This window comes from Lynx canadensis, chromosome B4 (genome assembly GCF_007474595.2).
Source record: "Lynx canadensis isolate LIC74 chromosome B4, mLynCan4.pri.v2, whole genome shotgun sequence".
Lineage (NCBI taxonomy): Eukaryota > Metazoa > Chordata > Mammalia > Carnivora > Felidae > Lynx > Lynx canadensis.
Window position 1 is genome coordinate 24,180,648 of NC_044309.1, and position 23,426 is coordinate 24,204,073.

Consider the following 23,426-nt stretch of genomic DNA (forward strand, 5'->3'; position numbering starts at 1 on the left):
TAAATAAACATGAAAAAAATCAATAGAGGGGTGAGGCAAAGGCAGTTTGCAGTGGGTGAAGGGCGGGTGGAGGGGAGGGAAGATGTGAACAGATATAGACAGCCTCTCTAGAGGTTGAGCCATGAAGGGAGGCCAGGGAGGATAGAAGCTGGAGCAGGTATTGAATTCAGGATGGTTTTTGGTTTCATTGTTTTAAGGAGGGTGCTTAAGGCATATTTCACTGTGAGATGAAGGACCTGCTAGGGAGAAAAAATGTGAATTATATGAAAAGAAGGGGATAAAATAGAAGTTAATTTCTCTTGTGAGTTCCTTATTCCTTTGGCTAAAATTGTGTAGGGTCTTTCTCTGCAGAACTCATAAGAGCTCTGCTGTTATCTTACATTATACAACTAGAAGGAAGCAAGAGAGAAAACAGGAGAGAAAACAGGCTCTGGAAGGACAAGGGAAAGATTAGGGACCTGTGAGTGGGGGAGGGGCAAAGCCCTGGGCTTACCCACACTGTGTGTGTGTGTGTGTGTGTGTGTGTGTGTGTGTCACATTTTCCTTATACCTAGTAGTGGAATTATTTGATCATATGATCATATGGTATTTCTCTTTTAATTTTTGAGGAACGTCCATACTGTCTTTCACAGTGGCTGCACCAGTTTGCATCCCACCAACAGTGATTGAGGGTTCGTTTTTCTCACCCTCATCAACCCTTGTTCTTCCTTGTCATTTTGATTTTAGCCATTCTAACTGCTATAAGGTTGTATCTCATTGTGGTTTTGACTTACATTTCCCTGATGATGAGTGGTGTTGAGCATCTTTTCACGTATCTGTTGGCCATCTCTATGTCTTCTTTGAAAAAACATCTGTTCAGATCCTCTGCCCATTTTTAATTAGATTATTTGATCTTTTTGTATTGAATTATCTAAGTTCTTTTTATATTTTGGGTACCAACCCCTTAGTGGATGTGTCATTTGAAAATATCTTCTCCCATTCAGTAGGTTGTCTTTTTGTTTTGTTGATGGTTTCCTTTGCTGTGTAAAAGTTTCTTATTTTGTTGTAGTCCCAAAAGTTCATTTTCACTTTTGTTTCCTTTGCCTTAGGAGACATATCTAGAAAAAGGTGCTATGGTTAATGTCAGAGTGGTTTCAGGTTTCACATTTAGGTCTTTAATCCATTTAAAGTTTCAGTATGCATGCTTTAGAGTTCTGTTTCTCTCCGTGTATATAATTCAATATTATATCTTGAATGTAATAAATATTTTAATATTACAAATATAAATTATATGTATATTATAGATACAGATTTTTCTGAACCATTTAAGAATTTCATGCAGACATCAGGCCGCTTTGCCCCTTAATACTTCAATGTGCATTTCCTAAGAACAAAGATACTCACTTACATAACCATAGTACAATGATCAAAATCAGGAGATCTGCCCTTGACACAAGACAATTATTAATCAATATACCTCATTCAAATTTCATCAGTTGCCCCAATAATATTCTTTAGAGCTATTTATTCCCAGTCCAAGATCACACATTACGTTCACTTGTCATGTGTCTTTAGTTTCCTTTAATCTGGAATGTTCCTCATTCTTCCTTTGTCTTTCATGATATTGATATTTTTGAAGAGCATATTTATTTGGAAGAATATTTCTTAATTTGGGTTTGTCTCATATTGCCTCATGGTTAGATCCAAGCAATGCATTTTAGGCAGGAATTCCAGGGGGGTGACCCTTGTCTTTCTCAGTTGTTCCTCTTCAGGAGGTTTGTCATGTTATTAGTAATGTCAGCTTAGGATAGTGTCTGCCAGATTTCTCCCCTGCAAAATGACTATTCTTACTTTGCAGGTTATCTTCTAGGAGGTGCTTCACGACAATATAAATATTCAGCTCCTCCTGAAACATTCACTCACTAATGTAGCATCCATTGAAGGTTCTTGCCCGAATTATGACTATGATGGTTGCAAAACAGTGAGTGGTGTTCTAACTCCATCACTCCTTCTCTATTTATCAGTTCCTGTCATTCTACTATAAGGAAGACCTCTCCTCACTCTGTGTGTGTATGTGTGTGTGTGTGTGTGTGTGTGTGTGTGTGTATTTACCATGAGTATGGACTCACAGGTGCATTTAGAAATTAATTCTCTCTAGTGGTGCCTGGGTGGCTCAGTCAGTTAAGCATCTGACTCTTGGTTTCAGCTCAGGTCATGATCTCGCAGTTCATGAGTTCTAGCCCCTCATGGGACTCTGTGCTGATGGTGAAGAGCCTGCTTAGGATTCTCTCTCTCTCTCTCTCTCTCTCTCTCTCTCAAAATAAATGAATAAACTTTTTAAAAAAAATTTAAAGAAATTAATTCTCTCTAGCACTCTCTCCCCATTTTTCCATCTCTTATTCCTCCCTTCAGGGTTTCCTTTAAATTATCTAAATTGTTGTAAAACCTTATAGAAAACAAATCTGAACAAGACAGGTGATACCTGGTTGGCAGAGGACTAGAGGAGTCACTGGCCATCCTTGTAATTCAAGATTTCTGTTAGGTATTATGATGAATACTTGTATACCACAAAGTGAACGCTTATGTTTTGTATAAATTTTAGTTTTTTATTTTCACACATCTCTCAGCTTTATAAATTACAGTTAGATAACATTTCCTTGTGCTTATTAAGTACCACACTTTCATTTGTTGATTTAAACAATTGAAAATGTAAATAATCTGGGGTCATTATACTCTTTTATTAAATTAGCTGACTTGTGGCCAGTGTCTGAAGGCAGTTAGGGAAGCTAATTAACTCTTTCCGATCCCCGGGGAGCTATTGAGTGCACTGTGATAGGATAGATTTCACAGAGACCTTGAATCAATTACTACTGAGCAGGGCTGGGGTAAGCCCTCTGAGTGTCATATTTCCTATGGGTTTACATGCAGAGAATTCAGAGGTGCTAGAGGTGTATGCACTTCATTATGTCCTATATCAGGAAGGATTATGAAATAATAATTGCCGACACTTACTGAGTGTTTATTATGTGCCAGGCAGACTCCTGAGCACCTTATACAATTGATCTAGTTAATGCATTTATTAGAGACACAGAAGAGTATATCCCCTCACATGTACCTGGTGCTGACACAGTTTGTGAAGAGTTTCTATGTACACAATAGTCCTCAGCAGTATGGTAAGTCCACCTTCCTCCCTTTGACTCCTAACCCTGTAAGAGGGGCATCATGTCCAAGATCACTTAGCTGGGAAGTGAAGAAGAATCAGGGCTTGGACTCAGAAGACAGCTCCTAGTGTTTACTGGTTAAACATGGTCCTTTGGGGGCGCCTGGGTGGCGCAGTCGGTTAAGCGTCCGACTTCAGCCAGGTCACGATCTCGCGGTCCGTGAGTTCGAGCCCCGCGTCAGGCTCTGGGCTGATGGCTCGGAGCCTGGAGCCTGTTTCAGATTCTGTGTCTCCCTCTCTCTCTGCCCCTCCCCTGTTCATGCTCTGTCTCTCTCTGTCCCAAAAAAAATAAAAAATGTAAAAAAAAAAAAAAATGGTCCTTTGTCCCCTTTTCCCCAGTTTTTAAATTGTGGTAAAATACACTTAAAATTTGCCATCCTAACCATTTTTAAATCGACAGTTCAGTGATAATGGAGTACATTCATTTTGTTGTGCACCCATCACCATTATCCATCTCCAAAACTCTTTTCACTTTGCAAAACTGAAACTCTACATCCATTAAACCAAAACCTCCCAACCCCCCTCTCCCCACCCCTTGGCAACCACCTTTCTACTTTCTATCACCATGAATTTGACCACTCTAGGTACCTGACTCTTTTTTGTCCTTTTGTGATTGACTGATTTCACTTAGCATAATATCCTCAATGATGATCCATGTTGTAGCAAATGTCAGCATTTCCTTCCTTCCTAGGGCTGAATGATAAAATTTCATTGTATGTGTGTACCACTTGGTATGCCTCCACATCTTAGCTATTGTGAATAATGCTGCTATGCCCACGTGTATGCAAATATCTCTTTGAGCCTTGCTTTTAATTCTTTTGGGCATATACTCAGAAGTGGAATTGGCAGACAATATGGTAATTGTATTTTTAATTTTTTGAGGAACTGACATACTGTTTTCCATAGTGGCTGCATTATTTGACATTTCCACCAACTGTGTGCAAGCATTCCAATTTCTCCATATCCTTGTCAACACTTGCTATTTTCTGGTTTGTTTGTTTGTTTGTTTGTTTTAATGTTTATTTATTTTTGAGGAAGAGAGACAGAGCATGAGTGGAGAAGGGGCAGAGAGAGAGGGAGATACAGAATCTGAAGCAGGCTCCAGGCTCTGAGCTGTCAGCACAGAGCCCAAAACAGAGCTTGAACTTACGAGCTCTGAGATCATGGCCTGAGCCAAAGTCGGACACAACCGACTGAACCACCCAGGCACCCCTGTTTTGTTTTTTTTTTAATAGTAGCCATACTAATGGGTGTGAGTATCTCCTTGTGATATTGATTTGCATTTCTCTAATGATTAGTGATGTCAAATACCTTTTCATGTGCTTATTAGCCATTTGTACATCTTTTTTGGAGCAATGTCTATCCAAGTCCTTTGCCCATTTTTAAAAATAATTTCACTTGTTTATTTTTACTTTTTGAAGATATATTTTTCCAGTCTTACTGAAGTATAACTGACAAATAAAAATTATATAATTTAGTGTATACAGTATGATGATTTGTGATATATATACATACATTGTAAAATTATTACAATCAAGCTAATTAACATATCTATCACCTCACACAGTTACCATTTGTGTGTGGGAGGAAGGGGGTAGTGACAATTCTTAATGTCTACTCTCTTAACAAACTCTATACAAAATAACATTATTAAGTCATCATTAGACTTACTAGAACTTATATTAGATCCCTAGAACTTACTCATCTTATAACTGAAAGTTTGTACTCTTGGGGCAACATTTCCCCATTTCTCCCACTCAATAGCTCCTGGCAATCACCATTCTACTCTCTGCTTCTATGAGTTTGATTTTTTTCAAGTATATATATATATATATATATATATATATACACACATATGTGTGTGTGTGGTGTGTGTGTGTGTGTGTGTGTGAAATTATATAATATTGGGGTGCCTGGGTGGCTCAGTCAGTTAAGCGTCCACCTTGGGCTCAGGTCATGATCTCACGGTTCGTGAGTTTGAGTCCCGCATCAGGCTGTGTGCTGACAGCTCAGAGCCTGGAGCCTGTTTCAGATTCTGTGTCTCCCTTTCCCTCTCTCTGCCCCTCCCCCACCCATACTCAGTCTCTCTCTCTCACTCTGTCAAAAATAAATAAACATTAAAAAATTAAAAAAAAAGAAATTATATAATATTTGTCTTTCTATGTCTGGCTTATTTCTCTTAGTGTAGTATCTGCCAGGTTCACCCATGCTGTCATAAATTTCCTTCTTTTTATGCTGAATAATATTCCAGTATGTGTGTGTGTGTGTGTGTGTGCGCGTGTGTGTATCACATTTCTTTATCCATTCCTTCACTAATTAACTCTCAGATTGTTTCCTAATCTTGCCTATTGTGAATAATGCTGCAGTGATGATGGGAATGCAGATATCTCTTTGCAATACTGACTTCATTCCCTTTGGATATTTAACAAGGAGTGGGATTCATGAATCATACAGTAGTTCTATTTTTAATTTTTAGGAACCTCTATACTGTTTTCCATAGTGGTTGCACCAGACGAAGGTTCTCTTTTCTCCACACCCATATCAACATTTATTATTTCATGTCTTTTTGGTAATAGCCATCCTCATAGGTATGTGGTGATATTTCACTGTAGTTTTGCTTTGCATTTCCCTGATGGTTAATGATGTCAAACACGTTTTCATATGCCTGTTGTCATTTATATGTCTTCTTTGGAAAAATATCTATTCTCGTCTTTTGCCCATTTTTAAATCAGTTTATTTGGGTTTTGCTATTGAGTTGTAGGAGTTCTTTATATAATTTGGATATTAATCCTTTATCAGATATTTGGTTTACAAATGTCTTCTCCCGTGCCATAAATTGCCTTTTCATTTTGTTGATCTTTTATTTTGCTATGCAGAAGGTTTTTGTTTGTTTTATTTTATTTTAGAGAGAGAGCAGGGGAGAGGGGCACAGGAAGAGAGAGAGAATCTTAAGCAGACTCCACACAAGCGTGGAGCCCAACAAGGGGCTTGATCCCACAACCCCAAGCTCATGACCTGAGCCTAAATCAAGAGTCAGATGCTCAACCAACTGAGCCACCCAGGCACCCCATCTGTGCAGAAGGTTTTTAGTTTCATGTAGTCCCACTTGTTTCTTATTGCTTTTGTTGCCTTTGCTTTCAGTGTCAAATCCAAAAAAGTATAGCCAAGACTGATGTCAAGGAGCTTACTGCTTATGTTTTCTTCTAGGATTTTTATGGTTTCAGGTTTTATAATGAAGTCACTAATCTATTTTGTGTTAATTTTTGTCCATGGTGGAGATAGTGATCCTGTTTCATATTTTTGTATGTGGCTGTCTAGTTTTCCCAGCACCATTTATTGAAGGGCCTATCCTTTCCACATTGTGTATTTTTGACACCTTTGTCAAAGGTAATTTGACTGTACATTCATGGGTTTATTTCTGGGCTCTTTGTTCTGTTTCATTGATCCATGTGTCTATTTTTATGCCAGAACCATACTGTTTTGATTACAATATGTTTGTAATACAGTTTGAAATCAGGAAATCTGATGCCTCCATATTTGTTCTTATTTCTCAAGATTGTTTTGGCTATTTGGACTCTTTTGTGGTTCCATATAAATTTTAAGATAATTTTTTATATTTCTGTGAAAATGCCATTTGATTTTCGATAGGGAGAGGATTTTAGGTAGTATGGACATTTTAACAACCTTAATTCTTCCAATCCATGAACACAGTACATCTTTCCATTTGTGTCTTCTTTCATCAATATCTTATAGTTTTTAGTATACATATCTTCTACTCCTTGGTTAAATTTATTTCAAAATATTTTATTCTTTTTCATGCTACTGTAAATGGAACTGATTTTTTATGTTAATTTCATATCCTGCAACTTTATTAAATTTATTACTTCTAACTGGTTTTTGGTAGTCTTTACGGTTTTCTATATATAAGATCCTGTCCTGTGCAACAGAGACAATTTAACCTCTTCCTTTCCAATTTGAACGTCTTTTTTTTTCTTTTTCTTGCCTAATTGCCCTGGCTAGGACTTCCAGTACTATGTTAAATAGAAGTGGTAAAAGTGGGCACTCTTGCCTTCTTCCTGATCTTAGAGGAAAATATTTCAGCTTCTAATCATTAAGTACAATTGGATTGTCATACATGACCTTCATTATGTTGAGGTGGGTTCCCTCTAACCCCAGTTTATTGAGAGTGTTTATCATGAAAAGATGTTGAGTTTTGTCAAATACTTTTTCTGTCTATATTGAGATAACCATATGATTCTAATCCTTCATTATAGTGGTGTATCAAATTGATTGATTTGCAGATGTTGAACCATCCTTACATCCCAAGGATAAATCCCACTTGATTATTGTGTATGATCCTTTTAATGTATTGTTGAATTTGGTTTGCTAGTATTTTGTGAGAATTTTTGCATCTATGTTTATCAGAGATATTGGCCTGTAATTTTCTTTTCTTGTAGTGTCCTTATCTGGCTTTGGTATGAGGGTAATGCTAGTCTCATAAAATGAGTTTGGAAATGTTTCTTCCTCTTCAACTTTTTTGAAGAGTTTGGGAAGGATTGCCATTAACCCTTTAAATGTTTGGTAGAATTTACCTATAAAAGCATCTGGAAATTGTTGGGTATTGCTTTTATCTCTTTACTTGTTATTGGTCTCCTCAGAAATTCTGTTTCTTCATGATTCAGTCTCAGTAGGTTGTATGTTTCTTGGAATTTCTTCACTTTTTCTACATTATCCGATTTGTTGACATACTATTTTTTAGAGTAGTCTCTTATGATATTTTGTATTTATGTAGTATGAGTTGTAATGTTTCCTTTTTCCTTTCTAATCTTATTTCTCCCTTTTTTCTCTTGGTTAGTCTGGCTAAAGGTTTGTCAATTTTGTTTCTTTTTTGTCAAAAAGCCAGATCTTAATTTTGTTGATCTTTTCTATTATCTTTCTAGTCTCCATTTATTTCTGCTCTAATCTTCATTGTTTCCTTCCTTCTGCTAAACTTTAGGTTTGTTTGTTATTACTTTTCTAGTTCATTGAGATATAAAGTCAGATATTTTGAGATATTGTTTTTTTTCATATAATATAGCCATTTACACTATTAAGTTCCCTCTTAGAACTGATTTACTGCATCTCATAAGTTTTGTTATGTGATTTCATTTTTATTTGTCCAAAGATACTTTCTGATTTCTTTTTTATTCTTCCTTGATCTACTGGTTGTTCAGCAGTGTGGTTTTCATTTCCACATACTTATTGTAGTTTTTCCAATTTTCTTCTTTTTAATTGATTCCTGCTTTCACGCCACTGTGGTTGGAAAAGATACTTGACGTGATTTCAATCTTCTTAAATTTGTTAAGATTGGTTTTGTGGTCTAGCATATGATCTATTGTGAAGAATGTCCATGTGCATTTGAGAAGAACGTGTTTCTGTTGCTGTTGGATGTAATGTCATATGTGTCTCTAGGTCCATCTGGTCACCTTTGACTTAGGTTGTTTGGGTCTTTGTTATTGTTGTTGTTGTTGTATTGAAGGAGTGCTTTATATATTCTGGATGTTAATCCTTTATCAAGTTTTACAGAAACTTGGAACTATTTTCTTTCTTCCATTCTATAGGATGCTTTTTATTCTGTTGATAGTATCTTTTATTGCACAAGAGTTTTTAATTTTTGAGGTCCAATTTGTCTATTTTTCCTTTTTTTTGTTTGTGCCTTAGGCATCATATCCATGAAAATATGCATTGCCAAATCCAATCTCATGAAGTTTTGCCCTATGTTCTCTTCTAAGAGTTTTATAGTTTTAACCCTTATATACAGGTCTTTGATCAATTTTGGGTTAATTTTTGTATATGGTATTAGGTAATGGATAGCCCCTTCTTTAAAAAAAAAAAAAAACAAGATTCTTTTCTTATTCTAGAAACAGAATAATTCATTATAAAAAATAGGAAAATAGAAGGATCTAGACATAATCTCCTAACACTCTGGTGTATATATTCCAAACATATTATATATTTAAATATAAAACCTACTGATTAGAACTTTGTTTTTACATAATAAAATATAATGAGCAACTTTCATGTCATTAGACATTCTCCCATATCATTTTTAAATGTTTATTTATTATTTATTTTTGAGAGAGAGATGTGGCAGGGAGTATGGCCAGAGTCACAAAAGATGAGTCCGCAAAGTGCAGTTAAGTGAACGTCCTCATACTCAGAATGAGTCAGAATGAGGCCCCAACTCCAGAATGAAGCTTCTTTTTATTAGGATAATTGCTAAAGACTATGTGCATAAAGTCAGCTAAGCAAGTGTGTCAATCAGTCTAATGGTTTAGCTTTTCATGGTTGAATTTCGAGTGAATTGGTTTCTATAACACTAGGAAGGGTCAGCTGTGAGGAGGATCTGGCCCTGGACAATGTTAATGGCTCTTGGCGTTCCTTACGTTTCTTGTTCCTTAGGAGCTGAGCCACAGCAGCGTTCAGCTGTGTAAACATGTCCTAAGGCCTTGCACCTTCTCCAGCCCTTCCCTTTTGAAGTCTTTTCTTTGATGCTTCTCTCCTGCATCTCCAACAGAGAGAGAGAGGAGAGAGAGAGAGGGAGACAGATTCCCAAGCAGGCTCCTGTACTGTCAATGCAGAGCTTGATGTGAGGCTCCAACTCACAAACCATGAGATTTGTGATTCACAAACCTGACCCGAAATCAAGAGTTGGATGCTTAACTGACTGAGCCACCCAGCACCCCTCCAATATCATTTTTAATTACTATTTAATAATCTATTGTTTGGAATTTATATTACTAACAAATCTGTTGTTAGACATTTAAGCTACTTTAAATTTTTACTATTTAAAAAAATTGCTAATATAAATATCAGTGTGGCTAAATATTTGCATGCATACTTATATTATTTTCGTAGGAAAAATTCCTAAAAATAGAATTTCTGAGCCCAGAGTATGTCTGCACTAAGAGTTTGGATACTTGCTGGCATGTTGCCCTTCAGAAAAGAACCAGCCAATTTACACTCCCCCTAAGCAGCGTACAGGGCTGACTATTCACCATGTTCTTACTAGTCCTAGGAACTAAAACCTTTAAGTGACCTGCGTCAATTTGGTAAACGAAAACTGTTTTTTATTATTTTCATTTGAAGTTTTGATAATTAGCAAAGTTGAGCATTTATTTTTTCAGTCATTCGTTAGTAAAAAAGAACACAAAACACTTTTGTATATATGCTGTAAATATTTTCCAAAATGTATCGTTTGCTTTTTAATTTTATTTATGGTATTTGTAAAAATACCTCCTTTTTTGGTAGTCAGAGCTATCATCAATTATCCATTTTCTACCTCTGGGGTGTCTCCCCATTCTTAGTACATGCTAATATTCATCTTTTTCCTAGAACCTTTATATTATTATTTTAATAGTTGATCTAACTGAAATTATTTTGATATGGTGCCTGAGAGGTACCTAATTATGTTTTATTTTCATCCACTTAGTTTTTGCCAGATGTTGTCTCAACACATGTGAGATCCAAAAAATTATTCTTTAATCACTTCCTAATTTTACTTTTGTTCCACTGATTTGCCCATTTGGCTCAATTGCCACTTTTTAATCACTATAGTGTTATAATATGTTCTACACCCTAGTAAAGAAAAATCTATAACCTCCCCTTTTTTAATTTTTTTAATTTTTTTAAACCCTCCCTTTTTTTAAATTGAATATTCTTATATTGTTTTCATCCACTTGTACCTTAGAATTATTTTCTCAGATTCTCATTCCCCTAAAACTCCCAGTGGAGAGCTGGTTGGAATTGTGTTGAATCAATTCTGTGTATTTGCAGTGTTGAGTTTTCTCAACAAATAACATGTGTCTCTCCATTTATTCAGATATTTTTTGCATTCTTTGGTAAAGATCTGTATTTTCTTCTTATACATTATTTCTGTTTACTCATGTATAGGTACAGAAAGTATTATTATCTTACCCCTTCCTTCCATTCTTTGTATTCTTGCAACAATTTGTACTTGGTTCGATGTTAATCTGTAATTTCCTCTGTATTATATTTTAAAACATATTCAGATTTTTATAGCTATATTATAAGATATGCTGATAAGCTTTTCTGAACTACCTTGACAGATTTTGCTTTTAGTATTAGCTAGTTTCTAGAAATGATCCAATAGATCCCCATTGTCTTCTCTGTAAGAGTTTAGAGCGTACTACCTCCCAATAGTAGAATTGTTAGAATTCACTATTAAAACATGGGCCTGTCATTTTAGGTGATGGGTTTTGGGCAACTTTTTCTCACTTATTTGGTTATTGGTCTTTTCAAATTTTCTACATATTCTGGAATCATTTCTTTTAACTTATATTTTATCAGGGAAAAATTATATTTACTCAAAATTGTAATATTAGCATAAAATTCTACATCTAATTTTTTATAATTCTAAAATATCTTTTTCCATAACCTCTTTCTTATTTCAAATGTGATATTTCCCTCTTTTTTCTTTTTTTAAATGCTTATTTATTTATTTTGAGGGGCAGGAGAGGGACAGAGAGATAAGGAGAGAGAGAATCCCAAGCAGACCTGTGCTGTCAGCATAGAGCCCCACATGGGGCTCAGTTCCACAAATGGTAAGGTCATGACATGAGCCAAAAACAAGAGCTGGACCCTTAACTGACTGAGCCACCAGGCAGCCCTACATGTTTTCTTTTTACTGAACTAATCAGATACTTGTATATTCACTGATCTTTTCAGTGTACCGGCTTTTGAACTTATTAATTTAGTTTACTTTCTAAAGTTTCTAATTCATTGAAAAATTCATTCATTCCCCCTGCCTACCTTGTTTGTTTTTATTTTCTTAGCTTCTTGGATTAAACATTTAGTTATTTTTATTCCCTGTTATTTAATTTCAAAAGCATGTCAGGCTATTCATTTTCCTCTGAGAATGATTTAGGATGTTTCTCATATTTTTATATGTAGTATTCCCATGTCATTAATTTTTAATGTTCTGTAATTGTAGTTTTTATTTCCTCCTTGGTTCAAAACTTATTTGGAATAGCCAAGTATGTTTCCTTACATGGTGATTAAACTTCTATCATCCACTTCTTCTCTGTACCAGTGTGTTCAGGGAAGAGGAGTGGCAGATTTGGGCAGTTGAGGCAGTGATGAGAGATGGCCAGCATACCTTCTTGCCCTCAGACAACTTTCCTTTGTCACACACTTCTCTGTGCGCTCTAAGGCTCGCACCCAATGGCAGCAATCTGGAGGCTTCATATGAAAACAAAAGTAGCTCCTTACCATATCATGCTTGGGGTCATCAATTGCACATCACTTGAATTGTTGCATAGTGAGTGAGTGACTGAATGTGTGTGTGTGTGTGTGTGTGTGTGTGTGAAGTAAATGCTTTTGGAGAAGGTAGATCTTTTTAAAAAAATTGTTAGAATTAGATACAAAAATCACGAAAAATATCCTGCTCCCATATCCTGGCCATAATGCTAAGTGATCTCATTGTGCATATTGGAAAACAAATCTTAAAAGGAAAATAGGATTATCTGTTAAAGTTCTTTTTCCAAATCAAACTACATATTAAAGGGACCAAGGAAGTTTACTGTTTCTAATTATGGTAAAATTTTTGGCAGAGGGTTTGGTTTTGTAATACAAGTACTGTTTTGACTTTTTCTTTTAAGTTTATTTATTTTGAGAGAAAGCAAGCATGTGCAAGGGAGGGGCAGAGCAAGAGAATCCCAAGCAGGCTCCACGCTGTCAGCACGTAGCCTGATGTGGGGCTTAAACTCTAGAACAGTGAGATCATGACCTGAGCTGAAGTCCAGAGTTGGATGCTTTAAACCAAGTGAGCCACCCAGGTGCCCCTGATCTGTTTGACTTTTGTTTGTTAGCCTATCTTGCGGGTCTGTCCTTGGATAGGTTACACACACCAGCAACAGCCATGTGGAGACATAGGGAGCTCTTCTCCCCAGGGGATCTCTCCGGTAAGAGAGTTTCAAGTCACCACAGAGTCTGAGATTTTCGAGTCACCACAGAGTCTGGGCAATTTGAAAATTTGCTTGGGTCCATGAGCTCCCTTTACTGTTCCTATATATATCACAATCTATATGGAAGAAATAGTTCTGCTTAGCACTGACTGGGTAAAAATACTAGATAGAAAACCTAGCAAATTTTGATCAGTCTTATAGCATTTAGATGCTATGCAGGAAAGAACAGTATCATCAAGAGATGATGGAGCAGGGGCACCTGGCTGGCTGTGTTGGTTGAGCGTCCGACTTCAGCTCAGGTCATGATCTCACACTCCGTGAGTTCAAGCCCCGGGTCTGGCTCTGTGCTGACAGCTCAGAGCCTGGAGCCCGCTTCAGATTCTGTGTCTCCCCCTCTCTCTGCCCCTCCCCTGCTCATGCTCTGTCTCTCTCTGTCTCAAAAATAAATAAAAACATTAAATAATTTAAAAAAAGAGATGATGGAGCAGTATATTTTAGTAGGAGGTGATAGGTTTTTACTTTACTAAACAGTGCTAATAGCAAATAGAATTGGAATCAGGGAACTACTCACTTTGAGGGGCTTCCAAAAAGCCATAGTATTGATATTACATACATTACAGTTCCAGAACTCAGCCTTGCATAGAGGCAGATATTTTGTTTGAACCCCATAAAAGTTTTGGAGGGCATCCAGTGTATGGTGCGAAGAACCTGGGTTCTGATGTCAGACAGCTCAAGGTTTCTCAGTCTGCCCTCTGCTAGCTGTGTGACATTCTACAAGTCGTACGACTCCTAGAATTACTGCTAGTGAAAACGAGACTATCTCATATGTATTGAGTTTTATACTCAGTGCTTTATCATGTCTTATATTTATTATCTCATTTAATCCTCATATAAACCTTATGAGAGAGGTACTTTATCATCATTTTATGAATGAGTAGAGGGAGAACCTAATTGTTCAAGTACACACAATTAGCGTAGGATCTGGGGCAAGAAGCAAGTTGTTCTGCCTCCGTGTTCCAAATTTTAGCCCCGGTCACCTGCCTCTCCGAGCCTCAGTCTCCTTGTCTGCAAGGTCAGAACAATAACTCTCTTGTAGGGTTGGCATGAGGCTCAGAGATCATGGAATAAGGCACAATGCAGTGACTGCTTCTGAAGCTGACAATTCATCATCTCTGACAGCAGTATTGCTATTAGCAGTGATCATAATATTAATCAGTTTCTAACAGGAAGGAGTCACACATGCTTTCTTCTTTGCATACATGTCTCTGTGGACAGAGCCAAGCTCTACTCACTTAAGAAAAGCTGGTTGAATTACTACAGTTTCATCAGGGCCAACGAGCAGGGTCACCAGTGACTCAAGCACCTGATTTGTGACCATTTGGATGCCTGCCTAGAGGTATCAACCCTCTAGTAACATGCTCCTTCCTTTCTGTAAGATAGCTTTTCTCCTTCATATGGGACGTTAGCCATGAATCTGGGTCCAAAATCCACACGTGGTATAATTTGTGTCTTTAGCTTCTTCCCACAAAGAGAAGATTTTCCTGGTGGCAATGCTAGCTGCTATTGTGGGATTTTGCCCAGGAAACTTTGTCAAGTTATCTGACCCTATAGCATTACATACATTTTTGCAGACTGTGGCAAAATCAGAAATCTCTGTGCAAGGCAGCCACATCCATAGCAGACGTCTGTTTAACAGTCTGCACTCAAATTCCAGTCCTTTCTTAAACGCTAACACCTAACAGAGAGCAGCATTGCAAAGCATCAGTCACTACATAATTGTGTACTTAAGGGCTGGAAGGTGTAAACATTAAAGATACACCTTTTTGCTATGGAGCTACTTTTATTTGTTTTTAATTTTTTTAATGTTTGTTTATTTTTGAGAGAGAGAGACAGAATGTGAGCAGGGGAGGGGTAGTGAGAGAGGGAGACACAGAATCCGAAGCGGGCTCCAGGCTCCAAGCTGTCAGCACAGAGCCCGATGCGGGGCTCGAACCCACCAACTGCGAGATCATGACCTGAGCCAAAGTCAGACACTTAACCAACTAAGCCAGCCAGGTGCTCCACTATGGAGTGACTTTTAGGCTACACATACAGAATGCAACAGCTGCTGATCAAAGCCTCCCTGCACCGAGATGCTTGTCTGGAAAAGCCAAGCCTGGCCAGACCACTTCTATTCCTCAGAGGACCCTGCGAGTTGTCTCTCTTACCCCACAGCACATGGACAGACAAGGAATGCACAATCCATGTCTAGAGCCCCTTCTGCTCCTGCCCTACAACCATGATGGCTCAAAACCATAGGTCACATGAACGTACTTGGCTAGTATGTCACACAATTATTTGAACATGCTACTAGGCTAAAATCTCCATTTCTTTATTTTTAAATGTTTGTTTATTTGTTTGTTTGTTTGTTTGTGAGAGAAAGCACCACCTGCAGTGTGTGAAACAGTAGTGGGGAGGGTAGGGGAGGTGTCCTCTGGGTTCCTAAGTGGATAAAGCAGGTTATCTTAAGCACAGAGCCTAAGAAAGGCTGGAGCCTGCCTTGTTAAGAGCCACACCCACCGCTTTCCACTTAAACTTGATTATTTGACAAGCCTGCCCCAAAGCTCCCTGATAGGGAAATAGAACAGACTGTCTGCTCATTACCACTTTCCTGACAGACTTGAAAGACACCTCTGATCCAAGAAAGTCAGATATTATCTGCAAGGACTTATCTTATCTTTCAAGACTCTAATCTTTCTAAATAGGCTTGTTTCCTATCTGTTCAGCCCTTCTAGGAAGCTCGGTGTTTTATTTCTAGTAACAACCAACTTTTTACCCACATTTGATCTTGGGCCTCACTTCGCTTCTCTTGGCCTGCTTCCTCATTTGAAAAATGAGACAATTAGACTAGAAACAGGTCTCCAGCCCCTTGTAATTCTAATGTACCCTAATCTGTGACTTCTTGGTGACGCCTTACTACCTCATGCTTAATAAAACTATCCGGATGTGATTAGACGAGCAAATAGCAGCGGTCAAACGAGTCTACCCAAAACTCTCCAAAAGCAGAGGTGGTTGGCAAAATTTGGGATTTGCAACAGTTTCTGAGAATCTCCCTCAGTGTCCGTGTTTACCCGCAAAAATACCATGGCAATTTTAATGGGCTGAAAATTTTATGTAAAGGATGAATATAATACCTGAATCTCTTCTGAAATGTGCACCTTTTGTTTATATCGGTGCTGAAGCAAGGTGTCTGAGCATAGCCTGATCCAGGAGAGACTGAAAATCACTGCTTTGGGGGATGCCCCTGGGACCAAGCTGTGAAGCATAGGGAGAAATGTAGGCAGCGAGTTCCTCTTCCCAGCCCCACCACCCTGCCTTTCCGTTCCCTCTGCCCTTCCTTCAGAAGCCCCCTCTCACGGAAGTTCCCCAGAGGTAGGCTGCTGTGAGCTGGAATCATACCCTCAGCACCAGATGCTCATTTACTCTCCTTTGTTCCAATCCAGCCTGACTGACCATTGGTAACCTGTCCATTACCATTTCCAGATCATTGCATTTTAACTGCCTTCCTTTGGAAAACAGCTTCACATAAATCAGTGGTTCTTAATGCTTTCAGGCCTAATATCTGTTTTATATTCCAACTATTTTGTGACATCTCCTTCATGAAATGAAATGAAAATCACAGAAAATAACTTACCTACTTACTATATAATGCCAAAATTATTTTATAAAATGGCCATTAGAAAAGTAACTTTCTTTTTTTTTTTTAATTTTTTTTTTCAACGTTTATTTATTTTTGGGACAGAGAGAGACAGAGCATGAACGGGGGAGGGGCAGAGAGAGAGGGAGACACAGAATCGGAAACAGGCTCCAGGCTCTGAGCCATCAGCCCAGAGCCTGATGCGGGGCTCGAACTCACGCACCGCAAGATCGTGACCTGGCTGAAGTCGGACGCTTAACCGACTGCGCCACCCAGGCGCCCCTAGAAAAGTAACTTTCTAACTGAGGCTGGGTGGCTCAGTCTGTTAAGCATCCGACTTCAGTTCAGGTCATGATCTCGCGGTTCATGGGTTTGAACCCCACATCAGTCTCTGTGCTGACAGCTCAGAGCCTGGAGCCTGCTTCAGATTCTGTGTCTCACTCTCTCTCTGCCCCTTGCCCATTTGCACTGTCTCTCTCTCTCTCTCAAAAATAAATAAACATTAAAAAATTTTAAAGAAAAGGGGTGCCTGGGTGACTCAGTCAGTTAGGCGTCCGACTTCAGCTCAGGTCATGATCTGGCAGTTTGTGAGTTTGAGCCCCTCATCAGGCTCTGTGCTGACAGCTTGGAGCGTGGAGCCTGCTTCGGATTCTGTGTCTCCTTCTCTCTCTGCCCCTCCCCGACTTGTGCTCTGTCTCTCTCTATCAAAAATAAATAAATGTAAAAAAATAAAAATAAATAAAATAAAATAAATTTAAAGAAAAGTAACATATTTTCTCAAATGGGTGTTAGAAAAGTAACTTCTAATAATATATTTCAATATGTAAAGCTTAGAAGATGTAATAAAGTAGCTCAATGTTTGCTCTATACCTAAAGTCACAGGAACAGCCACAAATAAATTATTGAACTAGTGACAAATACCAAACCCTGCTCACTGGTCCCTAAATGCCAGTAGCATCTCCCAGCCATTTATTGTGACAACCTCCTTCCCATAATTTATTTTTCAAATTGCCTTTTAACACCCTAGATCGATGATCCTGATGTGAGAAGTTTATCCAGTTTAGCAACCTCAAGAGAGGTATTTTGGTTTAAAGAATATTTTTCTGCCTCTGTCACCATGCAACTACCTCTGTCCTTTCCCTATTTTTTTCCCCAAAGACTCGGGATATGCATGTCACAGTGCATTACAAGCTCAACAATACAAATTAACACTTATGGAGTGCTTCCCACATGTCAAGCACTTTTAAAATACTTTTGTATGTATTAATTTATTTAAACCTCATAACTCCATAAGTAATATTATGATCACTATGTTCCAGGGATGATAATAATAGGCACCGAGAAATTAGGCAACTTGACTAAGAATTACACATCTAGCTACATCTAGCTTCTTGTGGAAATCAACTCCTTTGATTATTATAATGTATTTTTAAATTTTTTAATGTTTGTTTGTTTGTTTATTTAGAGAGCAAGCCAGGGAGGGGCAGAGAGAGAAAGGGAGAGAGAAATCTGCACTGCACTCTCAGTGCAGAGCCCCATGTGGAGCTCGAACTCATGAACCATGAGATCATGGCCTGAACCAAAACTAAGAGTTGGACACTCAACAAACTGAGCCACCCAAGACGCCTCCTATAATGAAGGAGTTTTATAATTAGCAAAGCACTATCTTTGTTTTTATTTTAGGAAAGAAACATTTCAGGGATGAAAGGATGTTTCTTTTTCCAGAGCCTACGTATCTAAACGTTTGAAATTTGAGCCCATGTTTTCTTGGCTTGCTTTATGCTTTCAGCACGTAATTAGGTAGCTTTCTTAATATTTTCATTCAGTTGTTTCATAATGGATTTTCTCTTCTTGGCATGTCATCTATATACAAAATTGCAGCTCCATTCATTTAAAGACTGGGAATGCAAATCTTTTTTCTGCACTCTCTTTTCATTGCCAACTGTCTTGCATTGAAACAGGCTTGTTTCAGCTGAGTTAAGAGGATGGCCTAAAAAGCACGTTCTGTGCAGAGTGGAGGGACATGTGGTCAGGACTCTCCTAAATGTGTCAGAAATCACAGTCCTGCATCATTCAGGGAGGAAATGCCTTTCTGCCTGGAAATAGCCACAGAGTTGTCTTAACAGATCATTTTTATCAACAGTTTAGGGTTGAACTTTTTACCCTGATGTGGCTGCTTGTAAGGACAACAAAGTAACGTATTCGAAGCAAACCTACAATGTATTTATTTTTCCTTTCAGAGGGAAAATGATCCCATCTGATCTTGAAAGAAGGATCCTTGAAGCCAAACAGAAAGTAAGTTTTTGTAGAGAGTTAACAAACCAAGGGTACGTATTTCTATTTTCATCCAGTGGAGAACACACTGTGGCTTTGTTTTAAAAAGAGGACTCGGGGCGCCTGGGTGGCGCAGTCGGTTAAGCGTCCGACTTCAGCCAGGTCACGATCTTGCGGTCCGTGAGTTAGAGCCCCGCGTCAGGCTCTGGGCTGATGGCTCAGAGCCTGGAGCCTGTTTCCGATTCTGTGTCTCTCTCTCTCTCTGCCCCTCCCCCATTCATGCTCTGTCTCTCTCTGTCCCAAAAAATAAATAAACGTTGAAAAAAAAAATTTAAAAAAAAAAAATAAAAAGAGGACTCAATTCTCAACCTCCAAGCCTTACTGAGAATGTGGGATTTTGCATCCAGTCACTGTTTATGACTCTGAGTTGTAGACTCTGCTTCGGAAAGGTCTAAGTTGCTCTTTAAATAATATACACTGTGGTAATACACATAGTGATGCTGTAAGAATTTCTAAAGCATTTGTCTTTCTCTGTGCTGAGGGTTGACATTAAACAGACATACATTTGAAAGATCATTTTCACAAGTGGAAAACATCACAATGTTAACTAACGCAGCATGAGTTACCGTTGTATGGGTATTTGAAAGGGGCCAATTTTTCCTGCCTACAAATATGGATACGATTGGCTCTCTAAGCATCTTATTTTTTAGGAAACAATTTAGACGTCTTAGAAGGAGCAAGTTCTGGAGACCTAGAAAGTCATTTACATCTCTGGACGGTTTGCAAACCAGAGAGCTTGTTTGTAGAACTCCCTTAAATGTAACTTTTTTTCTTTTTTTGAGAGAGAGGTGAGAGCATGAGGAGGGGAGGGGCAGAGGGAGAGGGAGAGAGAGAATCTTGAACAGGTTCCATGCTCAGCACAGAGCCCGACATGGGGCTCAATCCTACATCTCTGGGATCATGACCTGAACCAAAATCAAGAGCTCAACCGACCTAGCCACCCAGGAACCCCTAAATGTAACTTTTAGTGGATATAAGCTACAGTTCCTAGTTCGACAGAAAACATACATTTTATTATTATCAACTCAGGAAAAATTATTCCTCTTCATATGCCTTTTTTATTTCCTACACAGTGGCCAGAAGGTTCCCCTTGTTTCTGAAGTAGAACTACTCCTGGTAGCACAAACCATAAGATTAAACCTTTGCTGCCACCTAAAGACGGATTCTGTAACATCCTGTCACATCTCCCGCTATGTTCACACCGTTTGAGACATTCTTCTACCTTCTTCCAGCAATTTTCACTTAGTCAGGGCCAGAGGACTGCTTAGATGGATAAGAGCCATGGCTTATTATATAGTCTCACACGAACCCGTCCCGCCCAAGACACCAAATAAATCTATATCTGAGGATTTTCCAACTAGGAATAATGGGCCGGTCAGATTTCCTTCTCTTTGTTCTTTTGTCTGCTCACTCTAAAGGACTGTTACAGAAAAGGAAGACCAGAGAGTGGGCCAAGGTGGGGGGGAAATCTACCTGGAATAAATAAATGGCTTGTGGGCACCACAAAGCTTCCTCGCCTACGGGTCCAGTGCAGCCTCTTCTGAGAACCAGAGTGTCTGTTCTCATAAGACTGACTGACAGGTCCAAGAGAATGGCCTGGAGAACTCAGATCCTGGAGAGTGAACGTCCTTCCAGGCTCCAGGGTGTCGATGATCCTGCTGATGGTTCCATGATGGGGGAGATTTACTGTTTTCATCAGCTGTTTGAAAAAATTCTCAAAGCCCTATTTGACCTTATCTGGGGCTTTCTCGTTTGCATAGGGATTTGTTCCTTTCCTTGTGAGTGCCACAGCTGGGACCACTGTGTATGGAGCATTTGACCCCCTCTTGGCGGTCGCTGACATTTGCAAAAAGTACAAGATCTGGATGCATGTGGATGTGAGTATCCCAAAGGAACTGCCGCTAAAATGCCCTGGCATGTTTATTCATTTGGGGCTCATGGAATGAAGTCTGTCTTTTCTCTCTCTTTTTTTTTTTTTCCTTTGGGAGCTTCTTTTTAGAATAGGGATATTTAAGATTTTAAGATTGCAGAGACAAAGCAGCACACAACTCACATAGCACACAATGTTGACTAGAGGAAGTTGGAGGCTGATGATGCGTTAATGTTCCCAACATGATAATATTCTCATTTCTATGACCAGTATCCAAGCTGAGCACTTAGCTCTCGGTTCATTGGCCCATAACATCCATGGAGGAATGCAGCCTACATACATACATACATACACAGTCACACACATGCAGATTGTACTTCCCTGTGAGAATGATCAAAAAGGCATAAAGGAGTTATGTTTCCATGGGAAACCCAAAGGATAAAATCTCAAACTCAAGTCAGGTATTTGTATATTTGGAGAGGAAAGCAGACTTGACAACTTGCTAGGATATATGGGACGCCAATTTCCAATTTCTTAGCTGGGTCACTTAAGAAGATATTTCATATTTGAAATGTTTTGATTCCAGGCCTGGGCACACTAAAATAAAGATGTGCCCACCAAAGCATTTTCAAATGAAAAAACGTCAAGTTTTCCATGGACAAAATGAAAAGATTTAAACTTCAACCGCTGTAAATCAAAGTCTAGCTCAAAGATCAGCTGTTACCTGCAAAATGTTTGTTACTAATCCATTATTACTAACTAAGGCTGAGCCAGGTAAATTTCCACTATCCCAGTGTTATCCTGCATGGCGGGTATCAGTCTTCTTTTCCTTCCCTGATTCACAGTGTGAGTTGTTTCTTAGGCTACCAATGACCCCATCCGTTTTAGAAATGAAGACACTAAGAAAAGGTTGAACAATTCCAGTAGCATTATGACCTGGGTCTCAGAACTGGAGAGCCTGTTAAACCTTGCTAGCTGATTCAGGAAGAGGATTAACCTGACAACATTAAAAATAACAATGTCTGTGTGTCCTAAACCAGCAGATGCTGCTGTCTCCCCTCCAGGATTTCTACTTAAAATAGAGATTTCTTAACCAATCGTATTTGCTTTCTTTGAAACATATCAAATTTAGCACTTACTCGTATTATCTTAAATGTTTATACTTTTATAATTAGATTAGAAAAATTCTTAAAATAGTACCCATTTGGAAAATTGGATAATTTTTCAACCTGAAATTATAACAAACTAAAAAATAAGTAAATAAAGCAATTATACCCTAACAGGTGGGGTTTTTTTTTCCTTAAAATTATCCCAGGATTATTTTTACCCACAAAGAGTGTCAACATTTTCCAATGAATCTCCATCTTGACATTTTTTTAAAAGAGATCACTACATCAGTACACTAATTCAAATCTTCAAACTTGAGTACAAATTTTTAAAAAACATGTTCCTATCGCTCAGGGAATGACTGGTACACATTCTTCCTGCTTGTTTCTTTCTTTCTTTTTTGGGTAGAGAAATTATCTTATCCAAAAGTACACATTAGTAAAATAGGATCATGAAGCTGCTTATTTCCTCTGGAATTATCCAGACTCGTCAAAGGAGTTTTCCTTACAACTCAGAAGCAGCCTAATGGGTACCTAGCTCATCCTCTGTAATGCCAAATGGGGAGACAATAGGGTTTCTCATTTTGAGATCATGAGTTTCATTAGCACTATGAGTGGTGGTGATAAGTTGGGGAAAGGATCTTTTTTCTTATGCAGACAGAAAAAATGTGCCCCCCAATTTGTCTCCTTCCACTTGTACAAATGTAGTGTGGAACCTAAAACCTTAGAACAGCCCCCAATTTAAGCTTTGCAAGTCTAGTACCAGAATAAGGTGGCCAACCCCCTAAATTGCCTGGGGTTGAAGAGATCACTTTCACCCCACAAGACTTTCACTGTTCTGAAAGACACCAAACTTTAGAAATCTAGGCAATGAAAACCCACTACCTTTTTCCTTGTATGATCTTCCTTTTGCAGGCAGCTTGGGGTGGGGGATTACTGATGTCCCGAAAACACAAGTGGAAACTGAGCGGCGTGGAGAGGTATGCCCATTTTTCTTGTTAACTACGTAAAGCATGAAAGCTAAATATAAAAGCAAATTGCACACAATTTCTAAGAACTCTTAGAACACAGGTGAGCCCATTCTGTGCAGTGTTTGTGTGCCTTGCCTGTGTGGTCATTGACACATGTGTATTATGTGTAAACAACAAAAAGAAATCAAATTCCCATATCAAGTGGCCCAAGCGGAATGTTTCTCCAATAGAGATTCCTAACTGCAGTCCGTGGTTGGCCAGAGGACTCAGGAATGACCTTCCTAGAATCTCTGAACCAACTACCA

At 38.5% G+C, this 23,426-nt stretch overlaps 1 protein-coding gene across 1 annotated transcript in view; it reads left to right on the forward strand.

Moving 5' to 3' along the window:
- The window catches only part of GAD2 (glutamate decarboxylase 2), an 84,958-nt gene that overhangs the window by 32,806 nt on the left and 28,726 nt on the right, over positions 1-23,426 (forward strand). The window contains exons 9-11 of the mRNA XM_030322495.1: positions 19,081-19,135; positions 20,935-21,051; positions 23,066-23,130. Of these exons, the coding sequence (XP_030178355.1) occupies positions 19,081-19,135; positions 20,935-21,051; positions 23,066-23,130 (237 nt within the window). The remainder of the gene's footprint in view (positions 1-19,080; positions 19,136-20,934; positions 21,052-23,065; positions 23,131-23,426) is intronic.